General features: G+C 48.6%; 1 protein-coding gene across 1 annotated transcript in view; it reads left to right on the top strand.

Moving 5' to 3' along the window:
• NPEPPS (aminopeptidase puromycin sensitive) overlaps window positions 1-16,542 on the top strand; it is a 189,800-nt gene that overhangs the window by 63,713 nt on the left and 109,545 nt on the right. The window contains exon 5 of the mRNA XM_063959653.1: window positions 4,673-4,780. Within this exon, the coding sequence (XP_063815723.1) occupies window positions 4,673-4,780 (108 nt within the window). The remainder of the gene's footprint in view (window positions 1-4,672; window positions 4,781-16,542) is intronic.

Genomic DNA, 16,542 nt, shown 5'->3' with positions numbered 1-16,542 from the left:
CTGTTGTTGAGCAGGCTGGCGGCTCTACAGATCGGTCTATTCCTCTGTGGGCCAGGCACATGGCTGATGCTATTGCGGATTTGAGTCAGTCCTAGTCAGGTACTGATTCGGGTCAATCTGCCGAGGAACCACCTTGGGCAAGACATATGGGAAAATGTCTTTCGGACTTAGCACAGTCTGTTAACAAAACTGTGATTTCTTCGGGCTCAGCGGCTACTAAGAGACAGCATCCGCTGCCCACTATCACCTTCCCAGGTGAGAAGTTAGATTCGGTCACCCCTCTGGAGGAGGGTGAACTGGATTCTGAGTGGGAGGATACTTCCACATGGGAAGAAGAGGAATTGTCTACAAGTTCAGGTGTCAGGTTATTGATAGAAGCCATACGTCAAACTCTTCATCTTCAAGATATGGTAGAGGCAGAAATTTTGACAGCTTTTTTCAAACGACAGAAAAGACAAGTAGCTGTCTTTCCTTCATATACACATTTTGCAGATACTTTGAAAGAACCTTGGCTTAAGCCGAATTCACGCTTTCAGGCTCCTAATATATTAAGATTTCTATATCCTTTTGCAGAGGAGGACACAAAATTCTGGCAAACGGCTCCGAAGGTGGATGCTCTTATTTCTCATTTGGCAAAGGCTACAGTAATTCCTTCGGTACAATCAGTGACGTTAAAAGATCCAACAGATAGGAAGATTGAGGCGATTCTTAAATCCATGTTTGCATTATCAGGTATTTCTCTGGTTAGCGCGAGTGGTATCGGGCATGCAGTCTGATGACCCATCAGAGGCTATTCAACTAGCTGAGCACATTTCTGAGGCTCTCGCTTATGTTGGTGAGGCCTTGTTGGACTTTGCCTCGCTACAGTCATGTGTATCTGCTCTAGCGGTTACAGCGAGGCGTTCACTCTGGCTTCGTGTTTGGAATGCTGATTTTGATATCAAACAAACGTTGACAGCCGTTCCGTTTGAAGGAGAATTTCTCTTTGGTCCGGAACTTACGAAGATTATCTCTAATACCACCGGTGGCAAGAGCCGGTTTCTTCCAGTTGCTCCTCAAAAGCCGAAACCAACTAAATTTCGGTCCTTTCGTACTCAAGGCAGGGGCAGTTTCCAGTCCTTTCGAGCCATTTCAAGATTTCCACGCAGAGGTGCTTTCCATGGTAGAGGATCGCAGGCACCACGTAAACCGGCAGTCAAGCCTGCCGACCATCCTACTGCATGATGCAAGGTGGTCTCCGGAGGGATCATTGGTGGCTGGGGCTCAGTTACTACAGTTCAAGGAAGTGTGGCTCCTGTCACAATCGGATCGGTGGGTGACAGGGGTCATAACCCAAGGTTACATTTTGGATCTCGAGGAGCCTGTCCCAGACCGCCTTTTCATCACTCCTCTCCCATGCGATCCCTCCAGACGACCAGCACTGATTCAGGCAACTTCCACACTTTTTTACACAATGGAGTAATTCTTCCAGTTCCCAAACTACAACAGTGCCAAGGCTTTTACTCAAGTCTTTTTCTCGTAAACAAACCGTACGGTTCATTTCGACCCCTTTTAAATCTAAAATGCCTGAATCAGTATCTCTGTCCAAAAATTCAAGATGGAATCTATTCGTTCAATCATCGATGCCATGGAACCGGAGGAATATTTGGCATCTATAGACGTAAAGGACTCATACCTCCATGTTCCCATTTGGTCAGGTCATCAACATCTTTTGAGATTCACAATCGGCCCTTGGCATTTCCAGTTTCAAGCTCTTCCGTTCGGTCTATCCATGGCCCCTCTGGTATTTACAAAAATATTGGGTCACGTAGTGACTGTCCTCAGATGTCCAGGGGTTAACATTACTCCTTACCTGGGCGATTTGTTGCTGAAGGCTCCATCAACATCTGCAACTCACCACGGACACTCTACAATCATTCGGATGGATTGTGAATTTCCTGAAATCTTCATTGCTCCCCTCTCAGGAGATGGTTTTTGTAGGTGTCCTATTCGACACGAGAAGTCAGTTTTTTTTTTTTTACCTCAGAACAAACTCAGGATCTGCAATCCAGAGTCCGCTCCCTGTTACAATTGCCGAGGGTCTCAGTTCTCAGATTTATGGAAGTGTTGGGCAAGATGGTGGCGACCTTCGAAGCTGTACCATATGCCAGATTCCATGCTCGGCCTTTTCAGACTTAGATTCTGGGCTCTTGGAATCAAACGGGTCCACATCTGGACTTGCTAATGTGCCGGCTGTTGGCTCAGACTCTGCAGTCTCTCCAGTGGTGGCTTCACAGTCCCAATCTCACCAAGGGGGCACCATTCACTGTTTGGTCTTGGATGATGGTCACCATGGACGCCAGCCTTACTGGTTGGGGGGGGGGCAGTGTTTCAATCTAAGCACTTCCAGGGACTCTAGACCGGTCAGGAGTCAAAGTTACCAATCAACCTTTTGGAGTTGAGAGCAATTTGGTATGCTCTGATTCAGGTGCAAACCAGCGTCCAAGGTCATCCGGTACGCATTCAATCAGACAACGCCACGGCGGTGGCTTACATAAACAAACCTGGCGGAACTCGCAGCTGGAGGAGGTCGCCCATATTCTCCAGTGGGTGGAACGGTGGATTCCAATCATCTCCGCAGTTCACATTCCAGGAGTGGACAACTGGGGAGCAGATTTCTCAAGCCGTCACACGATACATCCGGGAGAATGGGAACTTCATCAAGAGTTCTTTCTGACCCTGGTGTCTCTGTGGGGAACACCAACTATCGACCTCATGGCGTCTCGTCTCAACCGAAAACTTCCTCGATGCGGCTCACAAACTCGGGATCCTCAAGCAACGCTGATTGATACCTTGACAGCTCAGTGGCATTTTCAATTGGGATATGTGTTCCCGCCATTTCCCTTGATACCGCGCCTACTTCAACGCATCCGGAAAGGAGGTCTCCCGGTCATTCTTGTATCGCCAGACTGGCCTCGTTGTCGCTGCCACACACTTCTCCGCAGCATGGTAACAAAGGACCCGTTCCGTCTGCCTCTGCGACCCAATCTACTTCTACAAGGTCCTTGTCTCCACCACGATTTCAATTGTCTGGCTTTGACGGCATGGTTCTTGAATCCAGCATTTTAAGGGTGAAAGGGTTCTCTCGAACAGTGGTGAAAACTATGCTTCAGGCTAGGAAACCAGTCACTTCTCGTATTTATCACAGAGTATGGCGTATCTACATTGCTTGGCGTGAACGGCGTGGGTTGTCGCCGCACCTCTTTCGTTTACCTCGTCTGTTGTCTTTCCTTCAGGATGGTCTGACTAAAGAACTTCATTTGTCTACCACTTAAGGGACAAGTTTCGGTATTGTCTGTACTTTTTCAGAGAAGATTGGCTCTCATTCCGGAGGTCCAGACATGCCTTCAAGGTGTAATCAGGATTCAGCCTCCGTTTGTTCCTCCGGGTCCACCCTGGGATTTAAGTTTGGTTCTTCAGGCTCTCCAGAAGCCTCCGTTTGAGCCACTAAAATTTGTTGAATTACGCTTTCTTACTCTGAAAGTGTTTTTTGTTTTGGCCATTGCTTTGGCCAGGCGCGTTACAGAGTTGGCGGCGCTTTCTTGCAGACCGCCCTTCTTGGTTTTTCATGACGATGGAGTGGTCTTGCATACGAAGCCTTCCTTCTTGCCAAAGGTTGTCGGCTTTCCATATAAATCAGCGTTTGTTCCAGAGTCTTCTGGAAAGGATTGTCATTTGGCGTTATTGGTTGTTAGAGCCTTATGCATTTATTTGTCCCGTACAGTGTCTATTCGTCGTACGTATACCTTGTTGGTTTTGATTGATGCGCCCAAACGTGGCTGGCCGGCCTCTAGGAACACTGTGGCGCGTTGGGTTACTTCTGCTATTCGGCAGGCCTATGTTTCTTCGGCATTACCTGTTCCCGACTCATTAAGGGCTCATTCGACTAGGGCTGTTGGAGCCTCCTGGGCTGTTCGTGGTGGTGTTTCAGTTGAGCAGCTGTGTAGAGCGGCATCTTGCTCTTCCATGCATACTTTCACCAGGTTTTACTGTTTTCATACTTTTGGTTTGGGAACTGCCTCTGTTTGGCGTCAAATTTTGCAGACGTCTCTGCCATCTGTTTCTCCCTCCTCTATTTAGCTTGCTTTGGGAAATCCCATCAGTACACGTGCAGCGTCCCCCAGATGGATGAAAGATAAAAAGGGATTTTTGTTTACTTACCGTAAAATCTCTTTCTCTGATTCCATCTTGAGGACGCTGCGATTATTTTTGTCTGGTTTATTCGTTGTATTCTGTCTGCCTCTTCCGGCTTTGCTAAACGATAACTGAGGTAAGCTACTGGTCAGGCTGGAGATGGGAGGGGTTAGAGGGGGGAGGAGTTGGTTTTTATAGGTTCTGTGCCAAAGCTCCCTTCCCACACACTCTAACCATCAGTACACGCGCAGCGTCCCCCAGATGGAATCGGAGAAAGAGATTTTACGGTAAGTAAACAAAAATCCCTTTTTGTTACTAGGAAGAGGAGAAACGTACATGTTCAGGACGACCATACTGGACCCTCATGAGGGCCATCACTTGCTTACCTCGGAGCGATGGTTAAGCTTGTTTCCAGTTCTGCGGTTTCTGTGTAAATCATTAGTACGGTTGTATTTCTTATAGTCTAAATGATACAGAACACATCTGTTGTCTTTTGCAGGCCACAGATGCACGGAGAGCTTTCCCCTGCTGGGATGAGCCTGCAATCAAAGCAACCTTTGATGTTATTCTGATTGTCCCTAAGGACAGAGTAGCTTTATCAAACATGGTAAGGATTTCACTACTTGAGTCCTCCTCTAACACTATTATGCATGCAATTTTAAACTCTATACGCTCAATTTACACTTTTTTTTTTTTGCATTTACTGCTAGTTTAAGCTAACAACTTCAAGAGTTATGACACAATCACAATCTGTGTTAACGGTCTCATTTTTTATTTTTGGTACATTCTCTTTCATCGGTAAGGGAACACAGTTAATGGATTATGTTTAACCCTTAAGTAGCAAGGCACTGAAAAGATATATTGAATACCTCCTACCCCTGTAGCTCCCTGTTCCTCTGTTGGTCAACACGTTTTTTTCTCAGCACTTTCTACAGAAGGTGAGCACTGCCTGTACATTTTATTCTCTTTTTACTACTTGAATAACATTCTCCAGTGTCTCCTGTAGCATGGCAAGGGGTTGGTGTTTTTTCCCCACTTACATCTGCCTGCCTCTATTGTAGGAGTCCTTTGACCATTTGGTGTGAGGACAGATTAGTTACTGATGTGAACCCTTAAAGCACCATAAGTCCTTTTGACAGACTGCTCAGCCTGCCATAACAGTCTGTACAGGGACACTCATTGGCCTTTTCTCTAACGTCCTAAGTGGATGCTGGGGACTCCGTCAGGACCATGGGGAATAGCGGCTCCGCAGGAGACAGGGCACAAAAATAAAGCTTTAGGATTAGGTGGTGTGTACTGGCTCCTCCCCCTATGACCCTCCTCCAAGCCTCAGTTAGGTTTTTGTGCCCGTCCGAGCAGGGTGCAATCTAGGTGGCTCTCCTAAAGAGCTGCTTAGAAAAAGTTTTTAGGTTTTTTATTTTCAGTAAGTCCTGCTGGCAACAGGCTCACTGCATCGAGGGACTTAGGGGAGAGAATTTCAACTCACCTGCGTGCAGGATGGATTGGATTCTTAGGCTACTGGACACCATTAGCTCCAGAGGGAGTCGGAACACAGGTCTCACCCTGGGGTTCGTCCCGGAGCCGCGCCGCCGACCCCCCTTACAGATGCTGAAGATTGAAGGTCCGGAAACAGGCGGCAGAAGGCTCTTCAGTCTTCATGAAGGTAGCGCACAGCACTGCAGCTGTGCGCCATTGTTGTCACACACTTCACACCAAGCGGTCACGGAGGGTGCAGGGCGCTGCTGGGGGCGCCCTGGGCAGCAATATTTAATACCTTTATGGCAAAAGAATACATCACATATAGCCATTGAGGCTATATGTATGTATTTAACCCATGCCAGTTATCTAAAACTACGGGAGAAAAGCCCGCCGAAATAGGGGGCGGAGCTTATTCTCCTCAGCACACAGCGCCATTTTCCTGCTCAGCTCCGCTGTGAGGAAGGCTCCCAGGACTCTCCCCTGCACTGCACTACAGAAACGGGGTAAAACAGAGAGGGGGGGCATTTTTTTGGCGATATTTTGATATATTTAAGCTGCTATAAAGAACAACACTTATATAAGGTTGTTCCCATATATATTATAGCGCTTGGGTGTGTGCTGGCAAACTCTCCCTCTGTCTCCCCAAAGGGCTAGTGGGGTCCTGTCTTCGATAAGAGCATTCCCTGTGTGTCTGCTGTGTGTCGGTACGTGTGTGTCGACATGTATGAGGACGATGTTGGTGTGGAGGCAGAGCAATTGCCGATAATGGTGATGTCACCCCCCAGGGAGTCTACACCGGAATGGATGGCTTTGTTTATGGAATTACGTGATAATGTCAGCACATTACAAAAATCAGTTGACGACATGAGACGGCCGGAAAACCAGTTAGTACCTGCCCAGGCGTCTCAGACACCGTCAGGGGCTGTAAAGCGCCCTTTACCTCAGTCGGTCGACACAGACCCAGACACAGACACTGAATCTAGTGTCGACGGTGATGAAACAAACGTATTTTCAAGTAGGGCCACACGTTATATGATCACGGCAATGAAGGAGGCTTTGCATATCTCTGATACTGCAAGTACCACAAAAAGGGGTATTATGTGGGGGGTGAAAAAACTACCTGTAGTTTTTCCTGAATCAGAGGAATTAAATGATGTATGTGATGAAGCGTGGGTTAACCCAGATAGAAAAATGCTAATTTCAAAAAAGTTATTAGCATTATACCCTTTCCCGCCAGAGGTTAGGGCGCGCTGGGAAACACCCCCTAGGGTGGATAAGGCGCTCACACGCTTATCAAAACAAGTGGCGTTACCGTCTCCTGATACGGCCGCCCTCAGGGATCCAGCTGATAGGAGAATGGAAACTACCCTAAAAAGTATATACACACATACTGGTGTTCTACTGCGACCAGCCATCGCCTCAGCCTGGATGTGCAGTGCTGGGGTCGTCTGGTTGGATTCCCTGACTGAAAATATTGATACCCTGGATAGGGACAGTATTTTATTGACTATAGAGCAATTAAAGGATGCTTTCCTTTATATGCGAGATGCGCAGAGAGAAATTTGCACTCTGGCATCGAGAGTAAATGCGATGTCCATATCTGCCAGAAGGAGTTTATGGACGCGACAGTGGTCAGGTGATGCGGATTCCAAACGACATATGGAAGTATTGCCGTATAAAGGGGAGGAATTATTTGGCGTCTGTCTATCGGATCTGGTGGCCACGGCAACTGCCGGAAAATCCACCTTTTTACCTCAGACCCCCTCCCAACAGAAAAAGACACCGTCTTTTCTTTTTCATCCACTAGGGGTCACTGGAGTACTCTTGGGATATGGACGGCTTCCACTGGAAGAAGGCACTGAATAAATTAATTTTGAGACTACTCCTCCCCTCCATATCCTCGAGCACCTCAGTGTTTTTTCTGTGCTCGACACAGTTAGAAGGCATAGTGGAGTTCGTCCACAAGTCTTGGAATTTTTTTTTCTAAGTTTATTTTTTTCTTTTTTCTTAAATGATTGCCACATCCTTTCCCCCCTTCTGAGAGGCGTGGGTCAGGGATAGTGGAAGCTGCTGAGAGCAGCTGTGAGTGTCGGACCTCTCTGTAAAGAGCTCCCTCACACCATGTGCTGGCTGCCTGCAAGAAGCTGGACGGAGCTTGAATGAAAAGCCCCGTCATAGACCTTGTTACTGTCCAGGTATGTTGAGAGGGGCGGTCAGCTTACGCTGCCGCCCCACTGTTGAGTGATTGTATTGGGGACTGAGCGCATTATCACGCTAGGGGTAGATGGAGGACCAGCGCCGCATCCTAGATACATTGCCGCTGCCCGGAGCACGTGTGCATAGGCCGCTTCACGGCTCTATGCAGTGCGCTCTCTGCTCCCGCGGACCGCCGCTCCCAGCACATCAGCAGCTGATGGTTCCCCGCTGCCTGGCTACACAGGTATAGGCCGCTCTACGGCTCCATGCTGTGTGTTATCCTGCGGTCCGGAGCGCGTGTGCATAGGCCGCCCCACAGCTCTATGCAGTACGCTCTGCTCCCGCTGACCGCCGCTCCCAGCGCCGCAGCAGCCGATGAGTTCCCCGCTGCCTGGCTAAACAGGTATAGGCCGCTCTACGGCTCCATGCTGTGTGTTATCCTACGGCCCGGAGCGCGTATGCATAGGCCGCCCCACGGCTCTATGCAATACGCTCTCTGCTCCCGCTCACCGCCGCTCCCAGCGCCGCAGCAGCCGATGGTTCCCCGCTGCCTGTCTACACAGGAATAGGCCGCTCCACGGCTCTATGCTGTGTGTGTTCTGGACCTGGAGCGCGTGTGCATAGGCCGCTCCACGGCTCTATGCAGTACGCTCTCTGCTCCCGCTGACCGCCGCTGCAGCCGATGAGTTCCCCGCTGCAGCCGATGAGTTCCCCGCTGCCTTGGCTACGCAGGTATAGGCCGCTCACACGGCTCTATGCGGTGTGTCCCACGGTGCCTCCGACCCGCTGCTGTACACGGGGTCGTGGGGGTGGGGGGGAGACACATTAGCAGTATTAAGCTTTAAAGGAAAATTTGGTATTAACATACTTAATGTTTCTCCTGTCTGTTCCAGGATTCCTATATTACATCTCTACTTAAGAGGGGTATTAGGGGAATTTGGGGATCAGTTTTCTTTTTGCTGGCGTGCACTGCACTTGCCTGATAATATACAAAGAACCTTAGTGTTATTACTGAGTCGTGCAAACTGTCTGTGTGTAGTTTGTATTGTCTGTCTTCATAATGAGTAAGACACCAGCAAAATCTAAGAAACAATTTTCCTGTCATGTCTGTAAAAGTGTATTGCCTGATGGATCCACCACATGTACAGTATGTGTTATTAATACAGCTACAAATACGATTTCCACTCCAGAATTAAAGCCAGGTTCGCCTCCGGACCCTCCATGGGCTATGCTTGCAAATGTATTAGTTGGTTTGCAATCAGAGTTGGCCGCCTCTCGTGAAGAGAGGGAGGCGGCAAGATCTGAGTTTAAAATGAGACCGTTTGAGTTACCAGAGGAGTCTCAATCTGGTCAAAGGTCCACCTTTGGTGGAAAGGATAAGGTTCCTTTTCCTAATAATTTGCCAGTTTCTGCGATGCTAGACCTCACTGAACATGAGTATGAGGAGGGCGAAATAGACCAACAGTCAGATAGTGACGATTTTGACAGCCCAGGCATTGATAATCTCATCAGAGCAGTGCGTCAGTCGCTGGAGTTTACGGAAACTGAGGAGCCCCTGACGAACGATGAGGTAGTCTTTACTAAACGACAGATCTCCGATGTGTTTTCCTGTTTCGGAATCTCTTAATAAAATGTTACTGGAAACACGGAAGAATCCGGATAAACTGTTTTCTATACCTCGTAGATTTAAATCGAGTTACCCGTTTCCAGAGTCCATGACCGCTACATGGGAGAACCCACCATTGGTGGATTCGTTCGTATCTAAACTTACAAGGAAGTTAACCATACCAGTACCAACTGCTACTACGCTTAAAGACCCTGCAGATCGTAAAATAGAATCTATGCTAAAGTCCATGTATACAGCAGCAGGAGTGTTGCTGAGACCTGGGTTGGTTGGCATTTGGGTTACTAAAGCATTAATGGTATGGATAAAAGAGCTCAAGTCGGCTCTACAGGATGACCATCTTATACTTCTCGCGGATCAAATCTGGGAAGCTGCTGAATATCTATGTACAGCTTCTACTGACGTCTGTCAGCTTACTTCTCGCCTTTCTTCATCGCTAGTCACAGCACGACGAGCACTTTGGCTACGTTCTTGGCAAGCGGAGGTTAAAAAAGGTATAGAGGCATTGCCTTACGATGGCGAGAAGCTTTTCGGTCCCGAATTGGACAGATGGATTTCTGAGGCTACAGGAGGAAAGTCTGTGTTTCTTCCATCGCCTACAACTGTACCTAAACGGAAATATTCTGGTCCGGCGTTCAAATCCTTTAGAACTCAGCCCTTTCGTGGGCGGGGCACAGGAGCGGTCACGCTTGGTAGAAGAGGTCGGGGACGTGGTGCCCGACAATCCAATGCACGTCGTCAAGACGCTAAGACCACTAACAAGCCAGTGGCATGACGGGCTCCCAGCCCATCTCGGATCTCCAATTGTGGGAGCACGCCTTCAGAGCTTTCAGGGGGCGTGGCTTCAGACGTCCACAGATGGGTGGATCCGCAATTTAGTGTTAGAGGGTTACAAAATAGAGTTCGATTGTCTTCCGTCAGGGAGATTTTTCACGACAGGACTGCCTGTGTCGGACGACAAGAAAGCAGTTCTGCAGGTGGCCATTCAGTCTCTGCTGAATGCTGCAGTCGTGATTCCGGTCCCTGTGCAGGAACAGGGGCAGGGTTATTATTCCAGTCTGTTTGTGGTACCAAAACCAGATGGCTCAGTCAGGCCAATATTGAATCTAAAGGGTCTCAATCAATACGTCACTTACTACAGATTCAAGATGGAATCTCTCAGGTCAGTAATTGCAGGTTTAGAGCCACAGGAATTCATGATTGCGCTGGATCTCAAAGATGCGTACTTACACATTCCGATTTGGCCACCTCATCAGAGTTTCTTAAGGTTTGCAATAAGGCGAGACCACTACCAGTTTCAGGCTCTGCCGTTTGGCCTCTCATCAGCGCCTCGGGTATTCACCAAGGTGATGTCCGTGATGATAGCTCATCTCAGGTCCCTAGGAGTAATAATTGTTCCGTATTTGGACGATCTACTCATCAAGGCTCCGTCTCAACAGATGCTTCTCCAGCATGCGTTGCTAACGTACAATGTACTAGTTCAGCACGGTTGGATAGTCAGTTTCAAGAAATCACTGCTAATTCCGTCTCAACGACTTCAATTCCTAGGGATGATTTTCGATACAGTAAATCAAAAAATTTACCTACCACAACAAAAAGTACAGGTCATTCGTCATCTGGTACAATTAGTGCTCAAGCCACGCACAGTCTCAGTACATTTGTGCATTCGCCTTTTAGGCACAATGGTGGCGGCTTTCGAAGCACTTCAGTTCGGAAGATTTCACTCACGTCCGTTTCAACTGGAGGTGCTAGCACAGTGGTCGGGCTCACATCTGCAGATTCACCACAGGGTGAGATTGTCGCCACAGGTCAGGGTGTCTCTTCTCTGGTGGCTAAAGATACACAATCTATCTGCAGGGAGACGGTTCGGCGTCGGGAATTGGATAATTCTTTCAACAGACGCGAGTCTCAGAGGTTGGGGAGCTGTAGTTCAGAGTTATCGGCTCCAGGGCCTCTGGGCAGATCACGAGAGATTGCTATCTATAAATGTCCTGGAACTCCGGGTGATTTACAATGCGCTAAGACAAGCAGTGCACATGTTTCGTTTTCAGACTGTTCAGGTGCAGTCAGACAATGCGACGGCGGTCGCATACATAAACAAACAGGGAGGAACGAGAAGCCGCATGGCAATGCGGGAAGTAGCTCGGATCCTCAGATGGGCCGAATATCACCAGGTGATATTGTCGGCAGTGTTCATTCCGGGAGTGGACAACTGGGAGGCAGATTTTCTCAGTCGTCGGGATTTTCATCCAGGAGAGTGGGCATTAAATCCAGAAGTGTTTCAGATGTTGATCCAGAGGTGGGGTTACCCTCAGGTGGATCTGATGGCATCCCGCCACAATCATCAGGTGTCACGATATGTGTCCAGAACGAGAGATCCAAAGGCAGTGGCGGTGGATGCTCTCACAGCCGCGTGGCCGTACAGCCTCGTGTATCTGTTTCCACCGTTTCCGCTGCTCCCGCTGTTGCTAAAACGGATCAAGAGAGGGTCCGTCACAGTCATACTAATAGCGCCTCATTGGCCTCGGAGAACTTGGTTCTCGGATCTCCTCGGACTACTCGCAGACGATCCTTGGCCACTCCCACTACGTCCGGACCTGTTACAACAGGGTCCGTTCCTTTACCCCGATTTAGCGCGGCTGCGTTTGACGGGGTGGCTGTTGAAAAAGCCATCTTGAGAAGAGAGGGCATTCCTGAGTCTGTTATTCCAACCATGATACGAGCTAGGAAGCCGGTTACGGCAGCTCATTATTACAGAATCTGGCGTACTTATATAGGTTGGTGTGAAGCTCGGAGGTTTCCGACATCATCTTTTAAATTATCCCGTTTTTTGTTATTTTTACAGATGGGGTTAGATGGAGGACTACGTCTATCCACACTAAAGGTGCAGGTATCGGCATTGTCAATTTACTTTCAAAGGAAATTGGCTTTGTTGCCGTCGGTACATACGTTTCTGCAGGGTGTACTGAGGGTACAGCCTCCATTCATTCCACCTACAGCGCCATGGGACTTGAATCTGGTTTTAGATTTCTTACAGTCCTTTTACTTTGAACCCTTACAACAAGTGGATATTAAATTTCTCACTTGGAAAACGATTTTTCTTTTAGCCTTAGCTTCGGCAAGGCGTGTTTCAGATTTGGGTGCCTTGTCATGCAAGTCACCGTATTTAGTTTTTCATGATGACAGAGCGGAACTTCGGACGAATCCCGCTTTCCTACCAAAGGTAGTGTCGTCTTTTCACATCAATCAACCAATAGTAGTTCCGGTATTAACAGAAAATTCCGGAACGTTGGATGTGGTTCGCGCATTACGCGTTTATGTATCCCGAACGTCTACAGTTCGTAAGACGGATACGTTGTTTGTTCTCTATGATGCGGCCAAGAGGGGTTGGCCAGCCTCTAAGCAGACCTTATCCAGATGGATTAGACTGACCATACGTCAGGCTTACCTTCATGCTAGGTTACAGCCACCTACATCAGTAACAGCTCATTCCACACATTCTGTGGGAACGTCATGGGCAGCGAGTCGTGGGGCTTCTACGACACAGCTTTGCCGTGCGGCTACTTGGTCTTCAGTGCACACGTTTGTGCGCTTTTACAAGTTTGATACGTTTGCGGCACCAGCATCTAGCTTTGGCCGCCTGGTGTTACAGGTGCCAAACAGCTCTCCCGCCCACGGGGGGAAACTTTGGTACATCCCAAGAGTACTCCAGTGACCCCTAGTGGATGAAAAAGAAAATAGGATTTTGGTACTTACCAGGTAAATCCTTTTCTTTGAATCCATAGGGGGCACTGGACGCCCACCCAGAGCAGTTACCTGTTTTAGAGTAAGTTCAGGGGTTCTTATGGTAACACACTTTCACGACTGGTTTAAATTTAATAAATGTTAATCAGTTATGGTGTCAACTGTTTTAGTTGTCAGTTACGTTTTGTGTCAACTTTATTGTTGTCCGTGAGGTTATATGTAATTCTCCTTTTGTCAATCTCTCTATCGATCCTGTTCGGCTCAGTAAAAAACACTGAGGTGCTCGAGGATATGGAGGGGAGGAGTAGTCTCAAAATTAATTTATTCAGTGCCTTCTTCCGGTGGAAGCTGTCCATATCCCAAGAGTACTCCAGTGCCCCCTATGGATTCAAAGAAAAGGATTTACCTGGTAAGTACCAAAATCCTATTTTCAGCCGCAGTCCTTTCGGTCCTATAAGAACAAGCGGACAAAAGGACAGTCATATCTGCCTCGGGGCAGAGGAAGGGGTAAGAGAGGGCAGCAAGCAGCCCCTGCCCAGGAACAGAAGCCCTCCCAGGGTTCTGCAAAGCCCTCAGCATGACGCTGGGGCCTTACAAGCGGACTCAGGAGCGGTGGGGGGTCGACTCAAGAATTTCAGCGCACAGTGGGCTTGCTCACAGGTGGACCCCTGGATTCTGCAGGTAGTATCTCAGGGTTACAGGTTGGAATTCGAGAAGTCTCCCCCTCGCCGGTTCCTAAAGTCTGCTTTGCCAACGTCTCCCTCAGACAGGGCGACGGTATTGGAAGCCATTCACAAGCTGTTTTCTCAGCAGGTGATAGTCAAGGTACCCCTCCTACAACAGGGAAAGGGGTATTACTCCACGCTATTTGTGGTACCGAAGCCGGACGGCTCGGTAAGACCTATTCTAAATCTGAAATCTTTGAACCTGTACATACAAAAATTCAAGTTCAAGATGGAGTCACTCAGAGCAGTGATAGCGAATCTGGAAGAAGGGGACTTTATGGTGTCCCTGGACATAAAGGATGCTTACCTACATGTCCCAATTTGCCCTTCACATCAAGGGTACCTCAGGTTCGTGGTGCAAAACTGTCATTATCAGTTTCAGACGCTGCCGTTTGGATTGTCCACGGCACCTCGGGTCTTTACCAAGGTAATGGCCGAAATGATGATTCTTCTGCGAAGAAGAGGCGTATTAATTATCCCTTACTTGGACGATCTCCTGATAAGGGCAAGGTCCAGAGAACAGCTGGAGGACGGAGTAGCACTAACCCAACTAGTGCTGCAACAACACGGGTGGATTCTGAATTTTCCAAAATCTCAGTTGACCCCGACGACACGTCTGCTGTTCCTGGGAATGATTCTGGACACGGTTCAGAAAAAGGTGTTTCTTCCGGAGGAGAAAGCTAAGGAGTTATCCGAACTTGTCAGGAACCTCCTAAAACCAGGGAAAGTGTCTGTGCATCAATGCACAAGAGTCCTGGGAAAGATGGTGGCTTCTTACGAAGCGATTCCATTCGGCAGATTCCACGCACGAACTTTTCAGTGGGATCTGCTGGACAAATGGTCCGGATCGCATCTGCAGATGCATCAGCGGATAACCTTATCGCCACGGACAAGGGTGTCTCTTCTGTGGTGGTTGCAGAGTGCTCATCTGTTAGAGGGCCGCAGATTCGGCATACAGGACTGGGTCCTGGTGACCACGGATGCCAGTCTGAGAGGCTGGGGAGCGGTCACACAGGGAAGAAACTTCCAGGGAGTATGGTCAAGCCTGGAGATGTCTCTTCACATAAATATACTGGAGCTAAGAGCGATTTACAATGCTCTAAGTCTGGCAAAACCCCTGCTTCAGGGTCAGCCGGTGTTGATCCAGTCGGACAACATCACGGCAGTCGCCCACGTAAACAGACAGGGCGGCACAAGAAGCAGGACAGCAATGGCAGAAGCTGCAAGGATTCTTCGCTGGGCGGAAGATCATGTGATGGCACTGTCAGCAGTATTCATTCCGGGAGTGGACAACTGGGAAGCAGACTTCCTCAGCAGACACGATCTACACCCGGGAGAGTGGGGACTTCATCCAGAAGTCTTCCACATGATTGTGAACCGTTGGGAAAAACCAATGGTGGATATGATGGCGTCCCGCCTCAACAAAAAACTGGACAGGTATTGCGCCAGGTCAAGAGACCCTCAGGCAATAGCTGTGGACGCTCTGGTAACACCGTGGGTGTTCCAGTCAGTGTATGTGTTCCCTCCTCTGCCTCTCATACCAAAGGTACTGAGAATTATACGGCAAAAGGGAGTAAGAACGATACTAGTGGCTCCGGATTGGCCAAGAAGAACTTGGTACCCGGAACTTCAAGAGATGCTCACGGAGGATCCATGGCCTCTACCTCGAAGACCGGACCTGCTTCAGCAGGGACCGTGTCTATTCCAAGAATTACCGCGGCTGCGTTTGACGGCATGGCGGTTGAACGCCGAATTCTAAGGGAAAAAGGCATTCCGGAAGAGGTCATTCCTACACTGGTAAAAGCCAGGAAGGAGGTGACTGCACAACATTATCACCGCATTTGGAGAAAATATGTTGCGTGGTGTGAGGCCAGGAAGGCCCCCACGGAGGAATTTCAACTGGGTCGATTCCTACATTTCCTGCAAACAGGATTGTCTATGGGCCTCAAATTGGGGTCCATTAAGGTTCAAATTTCGGCCCTGTCGATTTTCTTCCAGAAAGAATTGGCTTCAGTTCCTGAAGTCCAGACTTTTGTAAAAGGAGTACTACATATACAGCCCCCGGTTGTGCCCCCAGTGGCACCGTGGGATCTTAATGTAGTCTTGGATTTTCTCAAATCCCATTGGTTTGAGCCGCTCAAATCGGTGGAGTTGAAGTATCTTACATGGAAAGTAACCATGCTACTGGCCCTGGCTTCAGCCAGGAGAGTATCAGAATTGGCGGCTTTATCATATAAGAGCCCATATCTGATTTTCCATACGGACAGGGCAGAACTGCGGACACGTCCTCATTTTCTGCCTAAGGTGGTGTCAGCGTTTCACCTGAACCAGCCTATTGTGGTGCCTGCGGCTACTAACGATTTGGAGGATTCCAAGTTGTTGGACGTGGTCCGGGCATTGAAAATATATATTTCAAGAACGGCGGGAGTCAGAAAGTCTGACTCACTGTTTATATTGTATGCACCAAACAAGATGGGTGCTCCTGCTTCTAAGCAGACGATTGCTCGTTGGATTTGTAGCACAATTCAACTTGCACATTCTGTGGCAGGCTTGCCACAACCTAAATCTGTCAAGGCCCATTCCACAAGGAAAGTGGGCTCA

Source organism: Pseudophryne corroboree, chromosome 3, assembly GCF_028390025.1.
Source record: "Pseudophryne corroboree isolate aPseCor3 chromosome 3, aPseCor3.hap2, whole genome shotgun sequence".
NCBI classification, from domain to species: domain Eukaryota; kingdom Metazoa; phylum Chordata; class Amphibia; order Anura; family Myobatrachidae; genus Pseudophryne; species Pseudophryne corroboree.
Note: the sequence above shows the minus strand (reverse complement) of the source record. Positions and strands in the feature narration are given on the sequence as shown.